The following is an 18335-nucleotide window of genomic DNA, read 5'->3' on the forward strand; positions in this document are numbered from 1 at the left end:
TTAATTCTAGTACAGTTGAACCGTACTAGCAAATGAGTCACTTCCTACAGTTTCATGCTCATAAAAATCCCCTACTGCTTCAGTTAGTATACTATTCTTGTTGAATGGCAACATTCAGCCCACTAATGTGGATCTAGACATGATCCCTCAATGGCCTGGTGCAGATGCAACACTAGCCCAATACAGACGACCAACTCACCAAATGGTAAGGTTTTCCCCCACAGACTTGCTCAGTCACCTGTACTAACGAAAGTGTATTGAGATCTTTTCTTGCCACGGAGTCTAATGGCTGGGGGTCCTACTAAGTGGTAAGACTTCCCCACATTAACCATTTGGTGAGCTGGTCAGCTATATTAGCAATCTGTGGCAGGTGAAAATAACCGAGGAAGGTACTCCTGTGAACTAAAGTGTCTTGTGGTTCAAGCTGTCTTTTCAGGAAATGTATGTTGCTTACCTGTAACTGTAGTTCTTTTGAGTGGTCATCTGTGCATTCACACATATGGGGCTCTGCGCCTATGCTGAACCTCTTTCGGAAAACTTCTAATGCTGAAGAACATTTTGGTGGGAAACCTCCCCCACCATCTACTGTGCATGTACCAGAGGGTTCCCATCCGTTCCCTCAGTTCCTTGAGACCACCTAGTGTGGCCTCAAATCTGAGGGAAAAATCACACCTCGGTACCAAAATCAAATTCGACATTGACACCAAAGTGGGGATGGTGGGTGGGTTGTGTGAATGCACAAAAAAACCACTCAAAGAACTACAGTTACAGGTAAGCAACCTGCATTTCTTCTTTGTGGTCCCTGTGCATCACACATCTGGGAGATTAACAAGGTCACTTACCAGTGCTGGGCAGGTGTCCGGGTAGGTGTCTCACGACAAGACTGATGACAACACGGCTCACCCAAAAGCACAGTCTGAACATGCCTTGACATCCATGTCACTGCTTTACATAAGTCCAACAATGGCACACCTTTGCCAAAGGCTGAAGCTGTGGCAATCCCTCACATCAAATGCCCCTGAACATGAGATGGACACTCCAAGCCTGGTAAGTCATAGGCTAAACCAAGAGTTTGCACAATCCATGAGCCAGCCTTTGAGAAGAGATAGGGAGACCCTTCTTGGGATCACTGTAACAAACAAAAAGTCACTGCGTGTTTACAGAAAGATGCTGTTCTTGATTTATAAAAAGCCAATGCCCTCTTTACATCCAGAGCATGCAACTTCCTTTCCAGTTCAGAAGATGGGTCCAGGGAAAAAGTCAGTAGTAAACTGTATTGGTTGACATGAAAATCAGAGACCACCTTTGCTAAAAAGTCAATGTCTGGTCTCAGGTCAACCTTATCCTTATGAAATATCATATAAGGATGATTAGCCCATAAAGCACAAATATCACTAACATGTCTGGAGGATGTAATGGCAACCAAAAAGGCCACTTTCAATGATAGCAACTGAAAATCCATCATAGCCAGAGGTTCAAAGGGCTTTGAAAGGAGGGTGTGCAAAACAACAGAGAGACTCCACTGAGGTACTAGAATTCTCACTGGAGGTGCCAAATTCTTTATGCCCCGCAGGAGCTGACGAGTAGTAGGATGAGTGAACAGGGAAAAACCTTGAACTTGCCCTCTATAAAAAGAAAGAGCTGCCAAATACACCTTTATGGATGAAAGCTTTAAACCTTTCTGAAACAAATAATGCAAACACAAAAGAACATTTTCAATCGATCCCTTAAAGAGATTAAAACCATGCGGACTCGAATACTTCAAAAACTATGACCGCTTATCCTCAAAGGACTGACACGTAGCTGGCTTCCGAGCCAAGTCCAAAACTGGACTTCCAAGGGGAGCCAGGTACTGATAATCACTTCCAAATCTTCCAGCCTGTTAGTTTCAGAGTGTCAAGATCTGGGTGCCGGATCCTGCCTTGATCCCAAGAGTTCAAATCTGAGGTTTGAAGAAGAATTAGGAACTGCCTTTTGAACAGACTCAGCAGGGCTGCAAACCATGGCTCCCTCAGCCACCAAGGACCAACCAAAATGCAGTCCATCCCATCACACATTAGTTTTTGGAGCACTCTCAAGAGAAGGGGAACAGAGGGACTAGGTAAAACAGTTCCCCAGGCCATTGAAGTTGAAAGGTGTTGCCCAACAACGATTGACTGATCCCAGCTCTCATGTAGAATCTCTTGCATATCGCATTCGACGAGGTCGCAAACAATCCGTCGTGGGCCAACCCCATTTCAGGAATAGACTATGCAGGATGGAGACATCTGCCATTCGTGGGACGATTTGCACAACTGGCCCAGAGTGTCCACCAAAACATTGTTTTTGCCAGCAATGTGAAGAATGCGCAAAAGAATGTCCCTCTGGATTGCCTACTGGAATATGTCCATCGTGAGACTCACAAGCTTGGATGAATGCATGCCCCCTTGCTTCTTGATGTGCCACAACACCACCGTATTGTTGGTCAGGATTTCATAGAATCATAGAATAGTAGGGTTGGAAGGGGCCTATAAGACCATTGAGTCCAACCCCCTGCTCAATGCAGGAATCTAAGTCAAAGCATCCCTGACAGATGGCTGCCAGCTTCATCTTGAATGCCTCCAGTGTGGGAGAGCCCACCACCTCCCTAGGTAATTGGTTCCATTGTCATATTGCTCTAACAGTCAGGAAGTTTTTCCTTGGCATTTATCTCTATTAAATTTAATTCTGTTGTTTTCTGCCCAGCGCTCCAGTCTATCAAGATCACTTTGAATTTTGTGTCTGTCTTCCAAGGTATTAGCTATCCCGCCCAGTTTTGTGTCATCTGCAAGATCAGCATTCCCTGCATCTCCTCATCCAAGTCAGTAATAAAAATGTTGAAGAGCACTGGGCCCAGGACTGAGCCCTGTGGTACCCTGCTCATTACCTCTCCCCAGTTTGAGAAGATTCCATAAGCACTGTTTGAGTCCGATTCTGTAGCCAACTGTGGATCCACCTGATAGTTGTTCCATCTAGCCCACTTTGAGCTAGTTTCCTCATCAGGGTATCATAGGGCACTTTGTCGAAAGCTTTGCTGAAGTCGAGATATATTATGTCCACAGCATTCCCACAGTCCACAAGGGAGGTTACCTGATCAAAGAATGAGATCAGATTCATCTGGCAGGATTTGTTCTTGACAAATCCATGCTGGCTTTGAGTAATTGCTGCATTGTTTTCAAGGTGCTTACATACTGATTGCTTTATAATCTGCTCCAGAATTTTCCCAGGGATTGATGTCAGACTGACTGGTCTGTAGTTCCCAGGTTCCTCCTTTTTGCCATTTTTGAAGATAGGGACAACATTAGTCCTCCTCCAGTCATTTGGCACTTCACCTGTCCTCCATGATTTCTTAAAGATAATAGACAGTGCTTCTGAGCCATTTGCACATGCCTTCCTTGAAGGTAAGTCTGGAATGCATGCACTGCCTTCCAAATGGCAATAAATTCTAGGTAATTTACGTGATGTTTCTTTTCCACTGCAAACCAGGTTCCCTGAATCTGAAGTGGACCACTGTGAGCTGCCCATCCTGAAAGGGAAGTGTATGTTGCCAATATCTGCGTAGGGGATGCTTGGACAAAGGGAGAACCCCAACATAGGTTGCGTGGTTGCATCCACCACAGGAGATAATCTGCTATTTTGTCTGGAATCCTCAGGTGACAGCGCCGAGCATCAGTGGTGGAATCGAAGTTTCAGAGCGGCCAGTTCTGTAGTGGTCGCATATGAAGTCTTGCCCAATGAACAACTGTGACTATTCCCACCACATGTCCCAGGAGTATCTGAACTGTGTGAGTGGTGACTAATCGCTGAAAGTAAAGGGTCCCTATGAGGGCAATCAACTGCTCTTGCTACTTTTGAGGACAGTAAGTGCATGTGACTGTCAAACCCAGCAATGCCCCTATAAATTGGAGACATTGTATTGGCGTCAAAGTTGAGTTTTCCCTGTTCACGTACAGGCCCAATGCTCCCAGAAGGTTCAAAACAATCTCAATGGCATGAGAAAGGGAATCTTCAGAGTCTGAAACAAGGAGCCAATCATCCCGGTGAGGGTAGACTTTGATGTCTTGAAGTCAACACACAACCACCATGCACTTTGTAAAGACTCTCGGGGTGGTTGCTAGACCAAAGGGCAGGACTCAAAATTGGAACATGGCAGTACCGATGATGAAATGCAAGTACCTCTGTAATCGCCATATGGAAATATGCTTCAGGTCTATGGCTGCAAACCAAACACCCTTCCAAAGGAGAGGGAGAAGCGAAGCCATCGTGATCATTCTGAATTTTCTGGGAGTAATAAACATGTTCAAGTTCCTCACGTCCATGATTGGAACAGAAAGTGGAATGGAGGAACATGAAGAAGAATCAGATTGGTAATCATCTGCCGAATTATGAGGTGAAGATGGCCCAGGAACTGAAACAGGTGGAGGGTTTGTCTGTACCACAGGTGAAGGTGGTAACTGCGTCAGCTTGACCAATGCCGTCTGGCTCTGTACCAAAGATGACGAATGAGGAGGCACAGGCAGAGGTGGAAAGACAGGTTGCTTATCTGTAACTGTGGTTCTTCGAGTGGTCATCTGTGCATTCACACATATGGGCTCTGAGCCTGCACAGAAACTCATTCAGGAAACTTCTAAAGCTGAACAGCATTTTGGCAGGAACCCCTCTCCCACCATCTACAATATATATTGCACAGGTTCCCACCTTTCCCCTCAGTGCCTTAGACCACAAGTGACAGTCTCAAGTATGAGGAGAATACACCTCGGTACCAACACACTCAAAAACATTGACACCAAAGTGGGGACGGTGGATGGGTTGTGTGCATGCACAGATAACCACTCAAAGAACTACAGTTACAGGTAAGCAACATTTCTTTCTTCTTTGTGGTCTCTGTGCATGTCACATATGGGCGAAAAGCAAGCTAACTTACCGGAGGCTGGTCAGTGTTTCATTTCAGTATCAATGAGAGTATAGCTCTGCCAAAAGCACAGTCCAATCGCGTACGTCCAATCTATAATGCCTAATAAAAGTCAAAGGCTTGGACCAAGTGGCTGCTTTGCATAGGCCCCTCAAAGGCATTCCTTTTGCAGAAGCGATAGATGTTGCCACTCCCCGCATTGAATGTGCTTGGATTCGAGGTGGTCGTTTCCTCCCCGAGATCTGGTATGCTAACCTAATAGGCTGTAGAATCTGAGATGCTAGTCTCTGGGAAGATACTGGCAACCCTTTGGTGCATCCTCCATAGCACAGAAATAAACATTGCAACTTATATAAGGGCTCAGTTCTTGACTTATAGAAAGCTAGTGCCCTCCTCACATCCAAAGTGTGACGCTTCTTTTCCAGATCTGTTGTCGGGGAAAGAAAAAAGGCACAGAGAACAATAGGCTGATTTACGTAGAAATCCTTAACAACCTTTGGAAGAAAAGCTATGTCCTATCTGAGAATCACTTTCTCCTTGTGAAAAATGGCATAAGGAGAGTCTATGTATAGAGCAGAAAGTTCACTAGCCCTCCAGGATGTCGTAATCGCTATCAAAAAAGCAACCTCCCATGAAAGTAGCCTTAAATAAAATCTATGGTAGCAAAAGGCTTGAACGGGGCTGAAGTTAACTTCTGAAGAACAACACATCCCATTGAGGAATGAAATCTCTTATAGGAAAAGCCATGTTCTTAAGTCCCTGTAAAAAATTCCTATGTAGCAGATGGGTGAAAACCAAAGCACCATGTAAAGGACCTCTCATCGCAGATATTGCTGAAGCATATACCCTAACAGAGGAATATTTAAGACCTTTGATATATAAGTGCTAAAGAAAACGCAACTGAACAGGTCTCAGGGATATAGTTATTTGCAGCTGCAAACTTCCAAAAAGCTGCCCACTTGGCAGCGTAGGAGCGATGTGCAGAAGGCTTCCTCGCTGCCTCTAATGCTGCCTGAACGTCCTCTAGTATCGAAGAAAGAAGTTCTATCAGTACCGAATCCTCCATGCCATCAGTTTTAGAGTGTGAAGATCAGGGTGACGGATTCAACCTTGGTCCCGAGAGATGAGATCGTTTTTCTGCGGGAAGCAAAGACCATCTCCGTTCGGCAATTCCCTCAGGATCTTGAACCAGGGTTGCCTCAGCCATCATGAGGTTATTAGAATGGGATTTCTTACATCCATCCTGATCTTCAACATCCTGTCAGAAGAGGAAATGGAGGGAAAAGATAAAACAGAGTTCCGTTCCATTCCAGGAGAAAAGCATCACCGAGTGATCCCTAACCGGTTCCTGCTCTGGAACAAAACTTTCTGCAGACCGTATTTTCAGGAATTACAAAAAGATCTACAGAGAGCCATCCCCATTTCTTCAAGATTTTCTGCAGGATTGTCTTGGACAATTGTCTTTTGTGAGACGGACACTGAAGACGACTGAGGGAATCCACCAAAATGTTCTCCTTTCTGGTGATGTGTAAAGCTATTAGACGAATGTCTCACAGGACGGACCAGTTGTAAATGTCTATGGTAAAATGAACTAGGCTGGAGGAGTGAGTCCTAGCTTGCTTATTTAGGTACCATAATACTGTTGTGTTCTCCATGAGGATCTGGATGTGTTTCTGTAGAAGATATGGTTCGAAAGCACAGAGTGCTTTCAAAACAGCTAATAGCTCTAGGCAGTTTATGTGACAGGGTGTTTCTGACTTCGACCAGAGACCTTGCACTTGAAGAGGGATGCAATGAGCCCATTCCTTTAGTTATGTGTCAGTCATCAGTACTGTGGATGGAGGTGATGGGGCAAACAGCATTCCCAGAGTGAGATCTGACAGGTTTGTCCACCCAGGTTAAGGTGTGTGAGCAATGTGATCCGGTATCATATGACTGGTCTGGAATAATTGTCCATGTTGTGGAAGACTCAAACGAACCAATTTTGTAAAGGTCTCATCCGGAGACAGTCCCATTCTATGACCGATACTGTTGCTGCCATATGGTCCAAAAAACACTGAATGTTGTGTGCTGCGGTGTGACATCCAGCATACCACAAGCTGGCCCAACTGACCAGAACTTTCACTCAATTTGGGGCAGGTATGTTCAGCCTCCAGTGGAATCAAGTATTGCTCCTATGAACTGCACCTTTTGGGTAGGGATGAGTCGGGACTTCTCACTGATTCTGAGTCCCAAGGCTTGAAGAAGATTGAGGACAACTACGATAGCACAAGACAGAGCTTCTCTTGACGCATTGACCAAAAGCCAGTCGTCTCGGTACAGACAGATCTCTATGCCCCTGAGGTGCAGGTATGCGGAGACTACCACAATGCATTTCATGAACACATGTGGTGCTGTCGATAAACCAAAAGGCAGGACTTTGAACTGAAAGACTCCTGTGCCAATAACAAAATGAAGGAATTTCCTGAAGGACTCTTTGATGGCTATATGGAAATACACATCCTTGAGATCTATCATCGAGAACCATGCCCCTTTTCGAAGAAGCGGTAGAATCGTAGCTAGTGTAGTCATCCTGAATCTTTTGGGGGCAATGAACTTGTTCAGTACTCAGAGATCTAAGATGCGTCAAATGCCCTCGTCCCGCTTGGGCGTGGTGAAGTATCTTGAGAAGAAGCCCCTCATGACGCATCCGAGGGAAAGTAACTGAATGGCTCCTTTTTGTAAAAGAGTTTGTGTCTCCTCTTGGAGGACCTCCGAAGGTGGTGTAATCCGTATAGGACCCAACAGTGGAACAGTGGTGAATTCTATCTTGTAGCCCCTGCAGACAACAGCCAAAGTCCACCTGTCTGATATTATGAATAACTGAGTCAGGTTAAAATTATTCAGGAGATCCCCAAAGGGGAGATAGTAAGAATCAGTGTGTCGAGGAAAAAGGTCCGAGTCAAAGACAACGTTTGGAAGCACCATACCCCTTAACTTTCTGCTTATACTTGGTGGTGGAGTAGTTCTTCCATTGCTGCTGTTGAGGCTGGTATCTTGGTCCCCAGTCCGCAGAGTGCTTAGGGAGATAAGGTTGTTGCTACCAGAGGGTTGGTCTCAGAGACAAGGTCAGTACGGAGCGTGGTGTTGCTGCAGTTGACCTATGCCCATTTTGCAGGCAGTTGTTCTTGCCTTTTGCACTGAATCCATTTGCTCATCAGTTTTTGAATTAAATAACCCTTCATCATCGAAAGGTAGGTCCTCTATTCTTGATCTGGCCTCCTGTGTCAAACCTGCAGACTGAAGCCAAGCATGTCATCTCAAAGCCACAGCACTGACCATAACATTTGCATTGCAGTCGGCTTGATGTCAAGCCGTGTTTATCTGCTGTCAGGATAATGTAGATGCCTCCAATGGGAACATCCTAACCAGTTCCCTCTGTTCTTCCAGAACATATGCACTGAGGGAATCCATCTTTTCCCATAGGAAGAGTTGATACCTGGCCATCATGGCCTGGTAGTTCAAAACATGAAGTCCTAGAACAGCAGAAGAACAGAGAATAGAATACAAGATCTAATTTACAGCCTTCCTTATCGAGAGGGGAGGTGTGGGATTTCCGAAAGCGCCTTTGTGTCCATTCCATGATTATGGAATTTGATTTTGGGTGTGCAAAAAGGAAAGGGACAACTTTCTCTTGCACCCTATACATTGACTCCAACCTCTTAGATGTTGAGGCCATTGAAAAAGGCGTCTTCCAAGTCTGCTGCACAGTGTGGAGAAGAGTTTGTAGAAATGCTATAGCCACTGGATTTGAGAGATCCATGGCAACGGCATCAAAAACTGGGTCATGAAATTGTTCATTGGGTTGTTGCACTTCCATTCTGAGGGACTGTGCCATTCAGAGCACCTGTTTGGAGAATGTCCCATGTCTTCCAAGGGTGAGGCTCTATCTTTTGTTCCCATTACCTCATCCGGGGCTCAGACAGAGGGAGGGACTGAGGAGTCCTCTGCCGAGTCAGGTGAGTTAGATGCCACTACCTGTGCTGCTTCCATGGTGCCATGAGGTGGGACAAGAGGGGGAGCAGGGAGTTCCATACAGGTCCCTTTTGGTATAGAAGTAGTATGCAATGGCACTGGTGGAGGAGGCAGAAAAGCATCATGAACTCCAAAAAAGTAGGCATCATGGACTGAAAAGGAGTATACCATGGGAATGTTGCTCCCAAGCAGCAAGAACTTGGAGATTGGTACCGAGGAGGTAATTCTCTTTGTCTAGGCTAAAATTGAGGTCGATACAGAGGGGACCGCAACATCGCCTCCGGGTGACTTGGAGTAGGAGACCTGGATCTTCAGTCCTGATCTGACGGGACCAGATGGGGTGGAATAGGCGGCGTGTCTCTAAGTTTACCTTCCGAGGCTGTGGAGATTAGGTCCAAGACCACTATATGAGGCGAAGTAGTAGTTAATGCTCGTATTGGAGAATTAAGTAGAGGAGGCGGAGGCAGGATGCCCCTTTCCTTCTCAGACTTTCTAGCCATCTTCTTTGTCTTTTTCTTGGCTGGTGCATTGGCAGAAGGTTTGGGGCATTTAGCCTTTGCAGAAACTTTTCTCGCCACCAAAATGGCTAAGGATCCACCTGGTGTTGGTGGATCCGTTCTACCTTCCTCTGCTATCAATGGAGGGGGAGAAGCCTCTCCTTTTGTGCTTGTGGAAGGAACTGTGACAGCCTGCTCATGAAGCGCTTGAGCATGTCTATCGCCTGGAGAGCTTGTTGCCAAAGAATGGCCTTTAGTTGGTCTGCTTGATTCTTGCGTGCCTGTTTAGAGAGCAATTGACAATGATGGCAGGATTCTACCTTGTGGGATTCACCCAAACAAATTAGGCAGAGCGAGTGACCATCTGAGGAAGGCATTTTAGTGCCACAAACTGTATATTTTCTAAAAGGGGGCTTTGGGGCCATAGACTGCCGAGATGCCACTGTTGCCAATGGAGTGACGCTTATCCCCGTCCTCCTCTGTCTTTACAATAATTTTATGTATATATGCGTGAGAGAGAGAGAGAGAGAGAGAATCACAACCAAATAAATAGAAAGAAAAAACAGCGAAGAGTCGCTAAAACAGCTCAGTGTTGACAAAACAGTCAAAGAAGCTCCCAACGAGGTAACTGAGAAGGTGGTCAAAAAGGAACTGAGGGGAAAGGAGGGAACCAGCACAGTATATACTATAGATGTTCGGTAGGAGTTCCCGCCAAAACACCACTCAGCTTTAGAAGTTTCCCGAATGAGTCTCCTCACAGGCACAGACCCCATATATGTGATGCACAGAGACCACGAAGAAGAACAAAGTCATCTCCTGCGGGGAAACAAGGCAAAGTCGCTGATGGCTGAGGGTGGTACTGAGGTGAGGTCGCTCCAAAGTATCTTGTTCGATCATAATAATAATCTCAATCCTGAGAATAATGCCAGTCCTCAAAGGCATAACGTCTTGGTGGTGGATAAGACCATTCGGAATTTCTTTCCCAATTGCCATGAGGAGACCTAGACCTCTCCGTATACTGATATTCATAACGACAATCACCATAAGGAGACCTGAACGCTTCAGAAGGATGGAAATGATGTTCTCGGTCCCAGGGAGGGACAGCAATCGATGTTGAGAAACCTCATCTCTCACTGAAGATGACAACTGGTGATGGGAAGTTTCTTGGCCCCAAGAAACCAGCCGCGGAGAGACAACTCTAAGATTTCACCTTCTGACAAAGTAGAAATTGGCTTGATCATAGGAGGGGGTGATACTGACGAATGTACATGGATAGGTGAATCCAGTAAAGGAGGTGGTGTTGGAACCTTAGGTTTCAAAGGTCTATCACCAATCCTCTTTTTCTTTTGTTTCTTGAGGCTATCAGATCCTGATTTTGGAACCATAGCCTTTTTTGAAATCTTCCTCGCTACCAAGAGTGCTAAAGAGCACCCCAGAGTCGGGGGATCGACCCGCTCAGCGGAACCTGAGGGACAAGGAAGCGACAGCTTTGACAAAGACATTAGCAGCTGCTGTCTCTTCCTTAACATGAGACTCGGCCGAGTTTTTTTAATCTATGGCCAAAAAAGCCGTCCTCCACAGCTCTACCTAGAGTACGTCAGATCAATTCTCCCATGCCTGTGTAGTGAATGACTGGCACAAAGAACAAGCATCGGCCCTCGCCCAAGCAAAAAAGGCAAAGAGAGTGAGGGTCAGTGGGGAGGCAACTTACTGCCACATTTGACATATTTACAGATTGGGACCTTTGTGGCCATATGAAGACCACAGCTGTGGTAGAAGACAAAAAGATGAAAAAACAGATGACAGATTATTTTATTTTTTTAGGCAATGACCAAAACAAGAAAAAACGACGACAAAAAGAAGAAAAAAGAGAGGAAAAGACCTCGGCACCAGTGTAAAAACACTAACAAAAAGTTCTCCATGAACGGAGGAAGCTCCTGAAGAGGCTACCGCTAGGCAGTCAAAAGAGAACTGAGAGAATGGGTGGGCCCCGCTGTTACATGCACACTGGATGGTGGGGGAGGGTTCCTGCCAAAACGTTCCTCAGCTTTAGAAGTTTCCTGAAAGAGGCTCAGCGCAGAATCCCATATGTGTGATGCACAGAGACCACAAAGAACAGCTTATGTTCCCTTCTTTTTCTTCATGATTTTCAGATGTTAAATTTAAGATTTCTATTCCAAGTGTTGCTTCTGTATTTTGAAAGCTTTAAATATTTGCTGTTATCTGAAGGACTTTTTAAGTTTACATGTTTGGGTGCATCAGAAGTGTTGTTTATTTTAAACAAGAAGCCACAGTCATATTGCTGAATTTACAGTTGTGTGCATTGTATGATGAGGGAGCCTAGTAACATTTGGATGCGATGTTAAACCATGGTTTAGCAACATCAGAACAAGCCTAGCTTCCTCCTCATCCCAGACCCATGCCCTCTCTCCACAGTGCAGCTGTGAAGGGTAGGTTGGAAGCTTCCACTAATGGTTTAGATAAATTGCACTTAAGTGTGTTGTCTGAACCCTAAACTGTAGTTAATCTTAATCTTAACTACAGTTACAGAAAACAAGCCAGCTTCATAAATTATGGTTTAAAGTTGGCTTGTTTCCACTAGCCATAGTTAAGACTGATTGCAGTTTGTCCAAGTTCAAACACAGCAAGCTGTGGTTAATCAAAAACAGAGGCAAACACTTTCACACAGCCAAGATGGTTCTAGGTGGTAGATAGGTTTTCCCACCCAAGTTAGAAAAAAAAGTAGATTTCCCATAATCAGGTGATATTACCAGTAATTGCCTTTGTGGTGGTCCCTGAGTAAGTTAGGGGAAATCCTTCACAATGTCACATACACGTAAGCAGGAAGACACATTAGGTCAAAAGTCATTAGCTGTCAAAAGTCATTTCACAGAACAAAAGGAGAGAACAGGTGTAATGGGTGAAACTCAGGGTGGGGGAATTCAGTTAACTATGTCAGAGAGGATATTTCCAATGCTTTCTATATGGATCACATAATTGCATACATATTATGGACATGAAAGGAGACCTTGTCAGAAAAACATTTTAAACTCTAAGCCCTAGAGGGCCTTTTCCCCACAGGGAGCCAGCCTCAGGAATAACCTGAGTTCCTGCTCCTGCTCATCTCTTAGGAGTAAACTCCATCCTCCTGCCTTTACACAGCTAAGAAAAATATCAGCACCACATTAGCCACAGTTAACGTTAACAAGGATTCTTTTTTAATAAGGATTTGAAACTGTGATTTAATCCTGGTGAAAACTGAACCTTCCTTAACTGAACCTTGGTTAAAATGGAACCTTATTATGAGAGGTGCATCTGTTCCCAAGAGAGGGGAAGTAGGCCAAGGGAGTGCATGTTCTTAGTGTCAGGGGTGCCTCTGAGCATAGGCAGTGGCAGAGTAGGTCAGATTCTGAAGAGGAACCACAAAACATGGGCAAGGAACTTTCCCAGACTCTTCCAGACAGGGAGAGACAGACTCTTCAGGTTTCAATAGTCCAGCTGGACGGAGACGGCCTCTCTTCACACACCCCTGTGAGAGATAGCTAACAGGGAGAGGTGGGGCTTGGAGAGCCTCAATTCTTAGACACCAGCTGTAGACGCAGAGCCAAGAGAGAGATGGCAGGGGCGGAGCTCAGGCGATCTGCCCGATTGGCCCGGTGGGAACAGCTATGCATGGAGACCGCACGAGATAGAAGGAGATCCCCCCGACCCCTTAAGTTAGGAAAGCGTGCCTGCCTTTTCTCAAATGGTGGGCAACTTTCAACCTTTGTAGCTTCCCTTTGAACTCCCTGAAGGCACTTCCTTTGTAGACTGAGTTACCGACAATTTGCATCTGTATGACCCATTGAAGTAAAAGGATTACAGAGCTGTGGACAGAAGCCTCTTGTCTGTGTTTTGATTTGGGTTCTGAAGTTTACAGCAGGGGCAGAAAGGGAAACCTGACACTTAGTGCTGGCTCCCAGTCCCTTCACTGAAATGAACAGGAACCAGTGCTGTATCTGCATGAGCCCACAGTACAAGGTCTGTTGTGGGCCTACTGTTGTGCATTAGCACAATATTAGAACAATGCAGTGACATCCACAGTGACATCCACAGTGGGTCAGTTGCTGCATTCAGATGGGCTGCCCCTGCATGGCGAGCTGGGGATAATAAAGGCAAGGCCACTGTGCTACCTCCACATGTAGGACCTGATCAGATCTTTCAAGAATTGTCTGAACCAGCCCAGTGATGCACTCTTTCTGAAGACGTTTTATGAAAACAGTATTATATGAATCCACAGCATTGGTTCCAGCTATGTCACAAAGGTGCTATAACATAAATACATGTTAAATTCATGTTGACTCAAGACAGGTACATAGTAAGGGTATAATGCGAAGAGACCTTGTGACTAAGGTTAGGATGAAAATTTCACACATACATTAAGATACACTTTGTTATGATGCAACTTTTCCTTACTTTTCCTCAGGGTCAGTAAGAAGAAGAATTTCTACTAATTAGCACTATAACTTCACTTCATTATCACAGGACAATTTCATTTGCAGCTCTTCTGTCAATTTTTCTTCTTTAAAAAAACTTATACAAGTACTTGCATAATCTGCCAAGCCAGGGAAACTATAGAGCATTTGCAAAACACCTCATTAAAGCATCTTCCCTTATGGGGAAAAAAAACAGTTTATAACTGTCAAAAATTGCTGTTATGACGGCAGTAGACTACTATATATCATCAAAGTTTTTCAGTTACAAAGGGAGTCTTCAAAGTCAATAATTACCAAGAATTATTGAAGAAAGAGAGGTTGGACAGGGTAAGGAAAATATTAATTTATTAAATATAGCTACTTACCTTAAAATACATAGGCATACTTTGCCTCCTGAAGTTAACCGGCAAAATCCAAATCTTTGTTTGCTTTCAATGTCAGTAAGCACAAACGTAAAGTGCTGTCCAACCTGGGTCACCCTAGAAACAAATGAAGTATTTTAGGGGGGGGGGGTTCAGAAACTAAGGTGGAAACATGCTTTAGGGCACAATCCTATGGGGACAGTCGGCCGCCTCTGAACTCGGAGGTGATCGACTATCCAATGCAGGGCAGGCAGAGTGCAGAGAGGATCTTCTCCTCCGTGCTCCACCTGTACTGCATTTGAGGCCAGACACCCAATTTTGGCTGTCTAACCAGAGCAGCTAGGAGCGGGGGTGGGGGAGACCAGACAGTGCATAGGAAGCGTTGTACTAGCACTTCCGCCGTCCCCTCCCCTTCCCACCCCCAGGAATGCCCCCTTTTCCTCCGCTCTGCACTGCTCTTCCAAGCACGGACCTGAGGACAAACTGTGCCGCCTACGAGACAACAGGGGAGGTGGCAGGGAGGCGGTTTTCTGGGAACCGACCTCGGAGCGCTGGCTCCAAGGTCAGTTCCTGAAAACCAAAAAATCCTGTGGCTGTCTAGCCACTGTCTAGCGGCCATAGGATTGCGCCCTTAAATTATTTTAGGTACATTTACATTAACTGGGGAAACGGGTAAAGGTTTGTGGCATTGTTTCATAAAATGCAGGAAAAAAATATATCTGTCACAGACTAATAAAATCAAGAAAGATGAAGATTTATAAATAGTCAGGGGGAGGGAGAACCTTATCAACTTGATTGATCCTGGAACCACAATCTAAGTACTAAGGGCTAATTACCAAACAAGTGCCTTATGTCTCCATAGCCCAATTAGCAATTATGTGTAATGCCGTTTTTCTTCATAGGAAACTGCCTTATATTGGAACAGACCACTAGTCCATCTAGCTCAGTACTGTCTACAATGACTGACAGCAGCTCTCCAGAATTTCAGAGAGGGATCTTTCCTGGTCTTACCTCAAGATACCATAGATTGAACGTGGGACCTTTTGCATGCAAAGCATGCGGTCTAACACTGAGCTACAGCACAGAAACACAGGCCTGCCAAGTTAGAGATTCAGTGACAGAAATAATTCTTGAGTCTTTATTGTTTACAGTAAGAACAGACAATTGACCACATTTTAAAATTAAGAAATACTCGGATATTATTACACTAGTCGTTTTCCAAATTGTATTGCTCCCATCAGGAGCACCCAGGACAGAACCAGGAGCCTCCTCATCTATTTCTGGTGTCCCTCGAGGTGAGCCACTCAAGGCTGCAGAGAGAAGGCTGAAATATTTCCATTATTTTCCAGGTTATAGCATAGCTCTACCCACCCAGGTAGCCTATCAGTTCCCCTTGGCTTGGCTATAAATGCTCTTTCTGTCTGGCCTCATCCATTTTGGTGTCCTAGTACTTTTGAAGTCCACACACTCTCCACCTTCAGTTTGTCTGATTCTCCCATTCTATCTATGCTCCTTGCAATTTGTGCCAGCACAGTTCCTTCCAAATTCTGGTCTCATCCCACTGAGATTCAGTCTCTGGAACCCTGGATTTTTGGCTGGCTATGCCTCACTTCTAACACCCCCCTGCCCTTTCCAGCTAACATTTATATGTTATAAGGAACCAGAAATGTTCACCATGGAACTCCAACACATTAGCATCACAATTCTGATTTTATCATTATTTATTACTATTAAACAATATTTTAAAATACAAGGTACTTTACTGCCCTTACCTTATTTATCCTTACAACTAGGAATGTAAGAAGCTGCTTTACACCAGGTCAGACTACAGCTGCTACACAGTGTTCATTTGTTACATTTATACTCCACCTTTCTTCCAATTAGCTCCAGGCAGCACATATGGTTGCTCTCCCCTGGATTTTATCCTCACAACAACCATGTACGGTAGGTTAGGCCAGGAGGTAGTGACTGGCCAAAGGCCACTAGTTGAGCTTCAGTTGGGATTTGAATCCAAGTCTCCCCAGTCCTAGTCTGACATTCTAAGAACAACACACCCTGGCTCTCAATGCTTTGTAAGTGTACGATTTAAAGAACAGATGGAACTATTTGAAAAGATCTGAAAGAGTGACACTCTTAAAAAGTAACATGTTACCTGCTGGGTTTGAGTTGTAATATAATGAGTACAATTCATAGCCGTGTTAGCAGTATTGTTAGGGACAACTACTGAGCCACTGTTGTTATTTCCAGCTCCCAAATGTTCTAGACAAGCAGTCATGAACACTTAAAGAGATAATATGGCACTGTCTTTACCCCCATGGACATCAAATTACCAATGGAGTCAGATGTCTGAGAAAAAATAAAGCAAAGTAACAAGATTACCTGCAGCTATGTTCAAAAGAACAAGAAGGGATTTTATATGTTATAAGCGAGAGGAAGGCAAAGGATATACTGGGTCTGTAATAAACTGATTGGACTATTAACAACACTGGAAAAATTGTAGTGGGAGGGAGGAAGTGACATTAAGTGAGGATAACAATGGGTGGGTTCCAGATTTAATTATACTTAACAGTAAGCCCACTGAAATCAATGGCCTTAAGTCAGTCACGACTGCCTTAAGTCCCATTGATTTCAATGGGTATACTCTTAAGTATTACTAAATCTGGAACCACACAATGATATTCTTCTAAGAACAAATGAACAGTCTGAGTGAATTCCAGTCAGCAAACCCTGAGGAAATGCACCCCAAGATCTAATCGAGGTAGTTATTGCATTGAGATATACCTTGCCATTACTTTTGAGAACTCATGGAGAACTGGCCATGTCTCAGGACTGGTTAATTTACTATACTTTACTATTAATGAGTGACTAGAAGTAAGCCATCACTCTTCTGACTGTTTGGTATTTTGACAGCTTCCTCCAACCAGCTGTCTCCACTCACATTTCCTTGCAGTCCTGGGGAGGAGAGACGCCCACCCATTACATCCTCTCCCTCAGCAGGAACAGCTTCTTACCAGGATAAAGGAAGTGCTTCTGACTGGGCTCTGTCCTCCCTTTGTCATATCTGATATAACAGTGTTCCCTGCTACCTTTAGGAAGATTAACCACACCAGAAATAATAAAGAGAAAGAAAGAGCTGGGTCCAATTATTCCCCCTTCCTTGCCAAAGAGGTTCAAGGAAATGTCAAGCCTCTCCAGCCTTATGACTTTAGGGTCATCAAGTGAGAGGAAACCCTCAGAAATGCACTCTGTTAAAAGGGGTGGGGCTTATATGTTGTTACTCATTAAGGGTGAAACATGTGAACTGGACTGCATAATACCTGAGAAAACCAAATGTAGTATATCTTCTGTTTTCTTTAAAAGGTGGGGGGAGGACTCAGAGATACTTTCATTTGAAATAATATGAGATTATTTCTAGACAACATGGCTTTATTTAGAACAAATTATGCCACTAATAGTATTGATATAATAACATTGCTTAAGAACCAAAGGTCCATCTAGTCCAGCATTCTGTTCATATAGTGGCCAACCAGCTGCCTGTGGGAAACCCACAAGTAGGACATGAGTGCAATAATACACTCCCACTCATGTTCCCCAGAATATTTCCTCTGATAATGGAGGTAACAGATAGCCATCAGGACTAGTAGCTATTAATAGCCCTATCCTTCATGAATTTGTCTCATCCCCTTTTAAAGCCATCCAAATGGCCATCACTACATCTTGTGGTAGTGAATTCCATAGTTTAACTATGCACTGTGTGAAGGCGTACTTCCTTTTATCTCTCCTGAATCAGCTTCATGGGATGACCCCTTTGGGTTCTAACATGAGAGAGGGAGAAAAATGTCTCCCTATCAACTTTCTCCACACCATGCATAATTTTGTACACCTTTATCCTGTCTCCCCTTAACGATGGGTGATGAAGAATGTAGAAATGCTTCTATTTATATTTAGAAACAGGCCTTACAGTGGTGATTACACTCCTTGTAGGATGACTAATAAATCCAGACTCCACCTACCAAAGATGTAAACACAACCGATAGTGAAAAACAGGCAGTTCACT

General features: G+C 44.4%; 1 protein-coding gene across 4 annotated transcripts in view; it reads right to left on the reverse strand.

The window, feature by feature from the left end:
• DENND1B (DENN domain containing 1B) overlaps nt 1-18335 on the reverse strand; it is a 295461-nt gene that overhangs the window by 156804 nt on the left and 120322 nt on the right. For 3 of the 4 annotated variants that reach the window (XM_084851502.1, XM_084851505.1, XM_084851504.1), the window contains one exon: nt 14282-14395. The exons of the other annotated variant lie outside the window; for it this stretch is intronic. In XM_084851502.1, coding sequence (XP_084707628.1) covers nt 14282-14395 — 114 coding nt within the window. The remainder of the gene's footprint in view (nt 1-14281; nt 14396-18335) is intronic. 4 annotated transcript variants of the gene reach the window in all.

This window comes from Heloderma suspectum, chromosome 4 (genome assembly GCF_057233095.1).
Source record: "Heloderma suspectum isolate Gila_16-S chromosome 4, 16-S_ref, whole genome shotgun sequence".
Lineage (NCBI taxonomy): Eukaryota > Metazoa > Chordata > Lepidosauria > Squamata > Helodermatidae > Heloderma > Heloderma suspectum.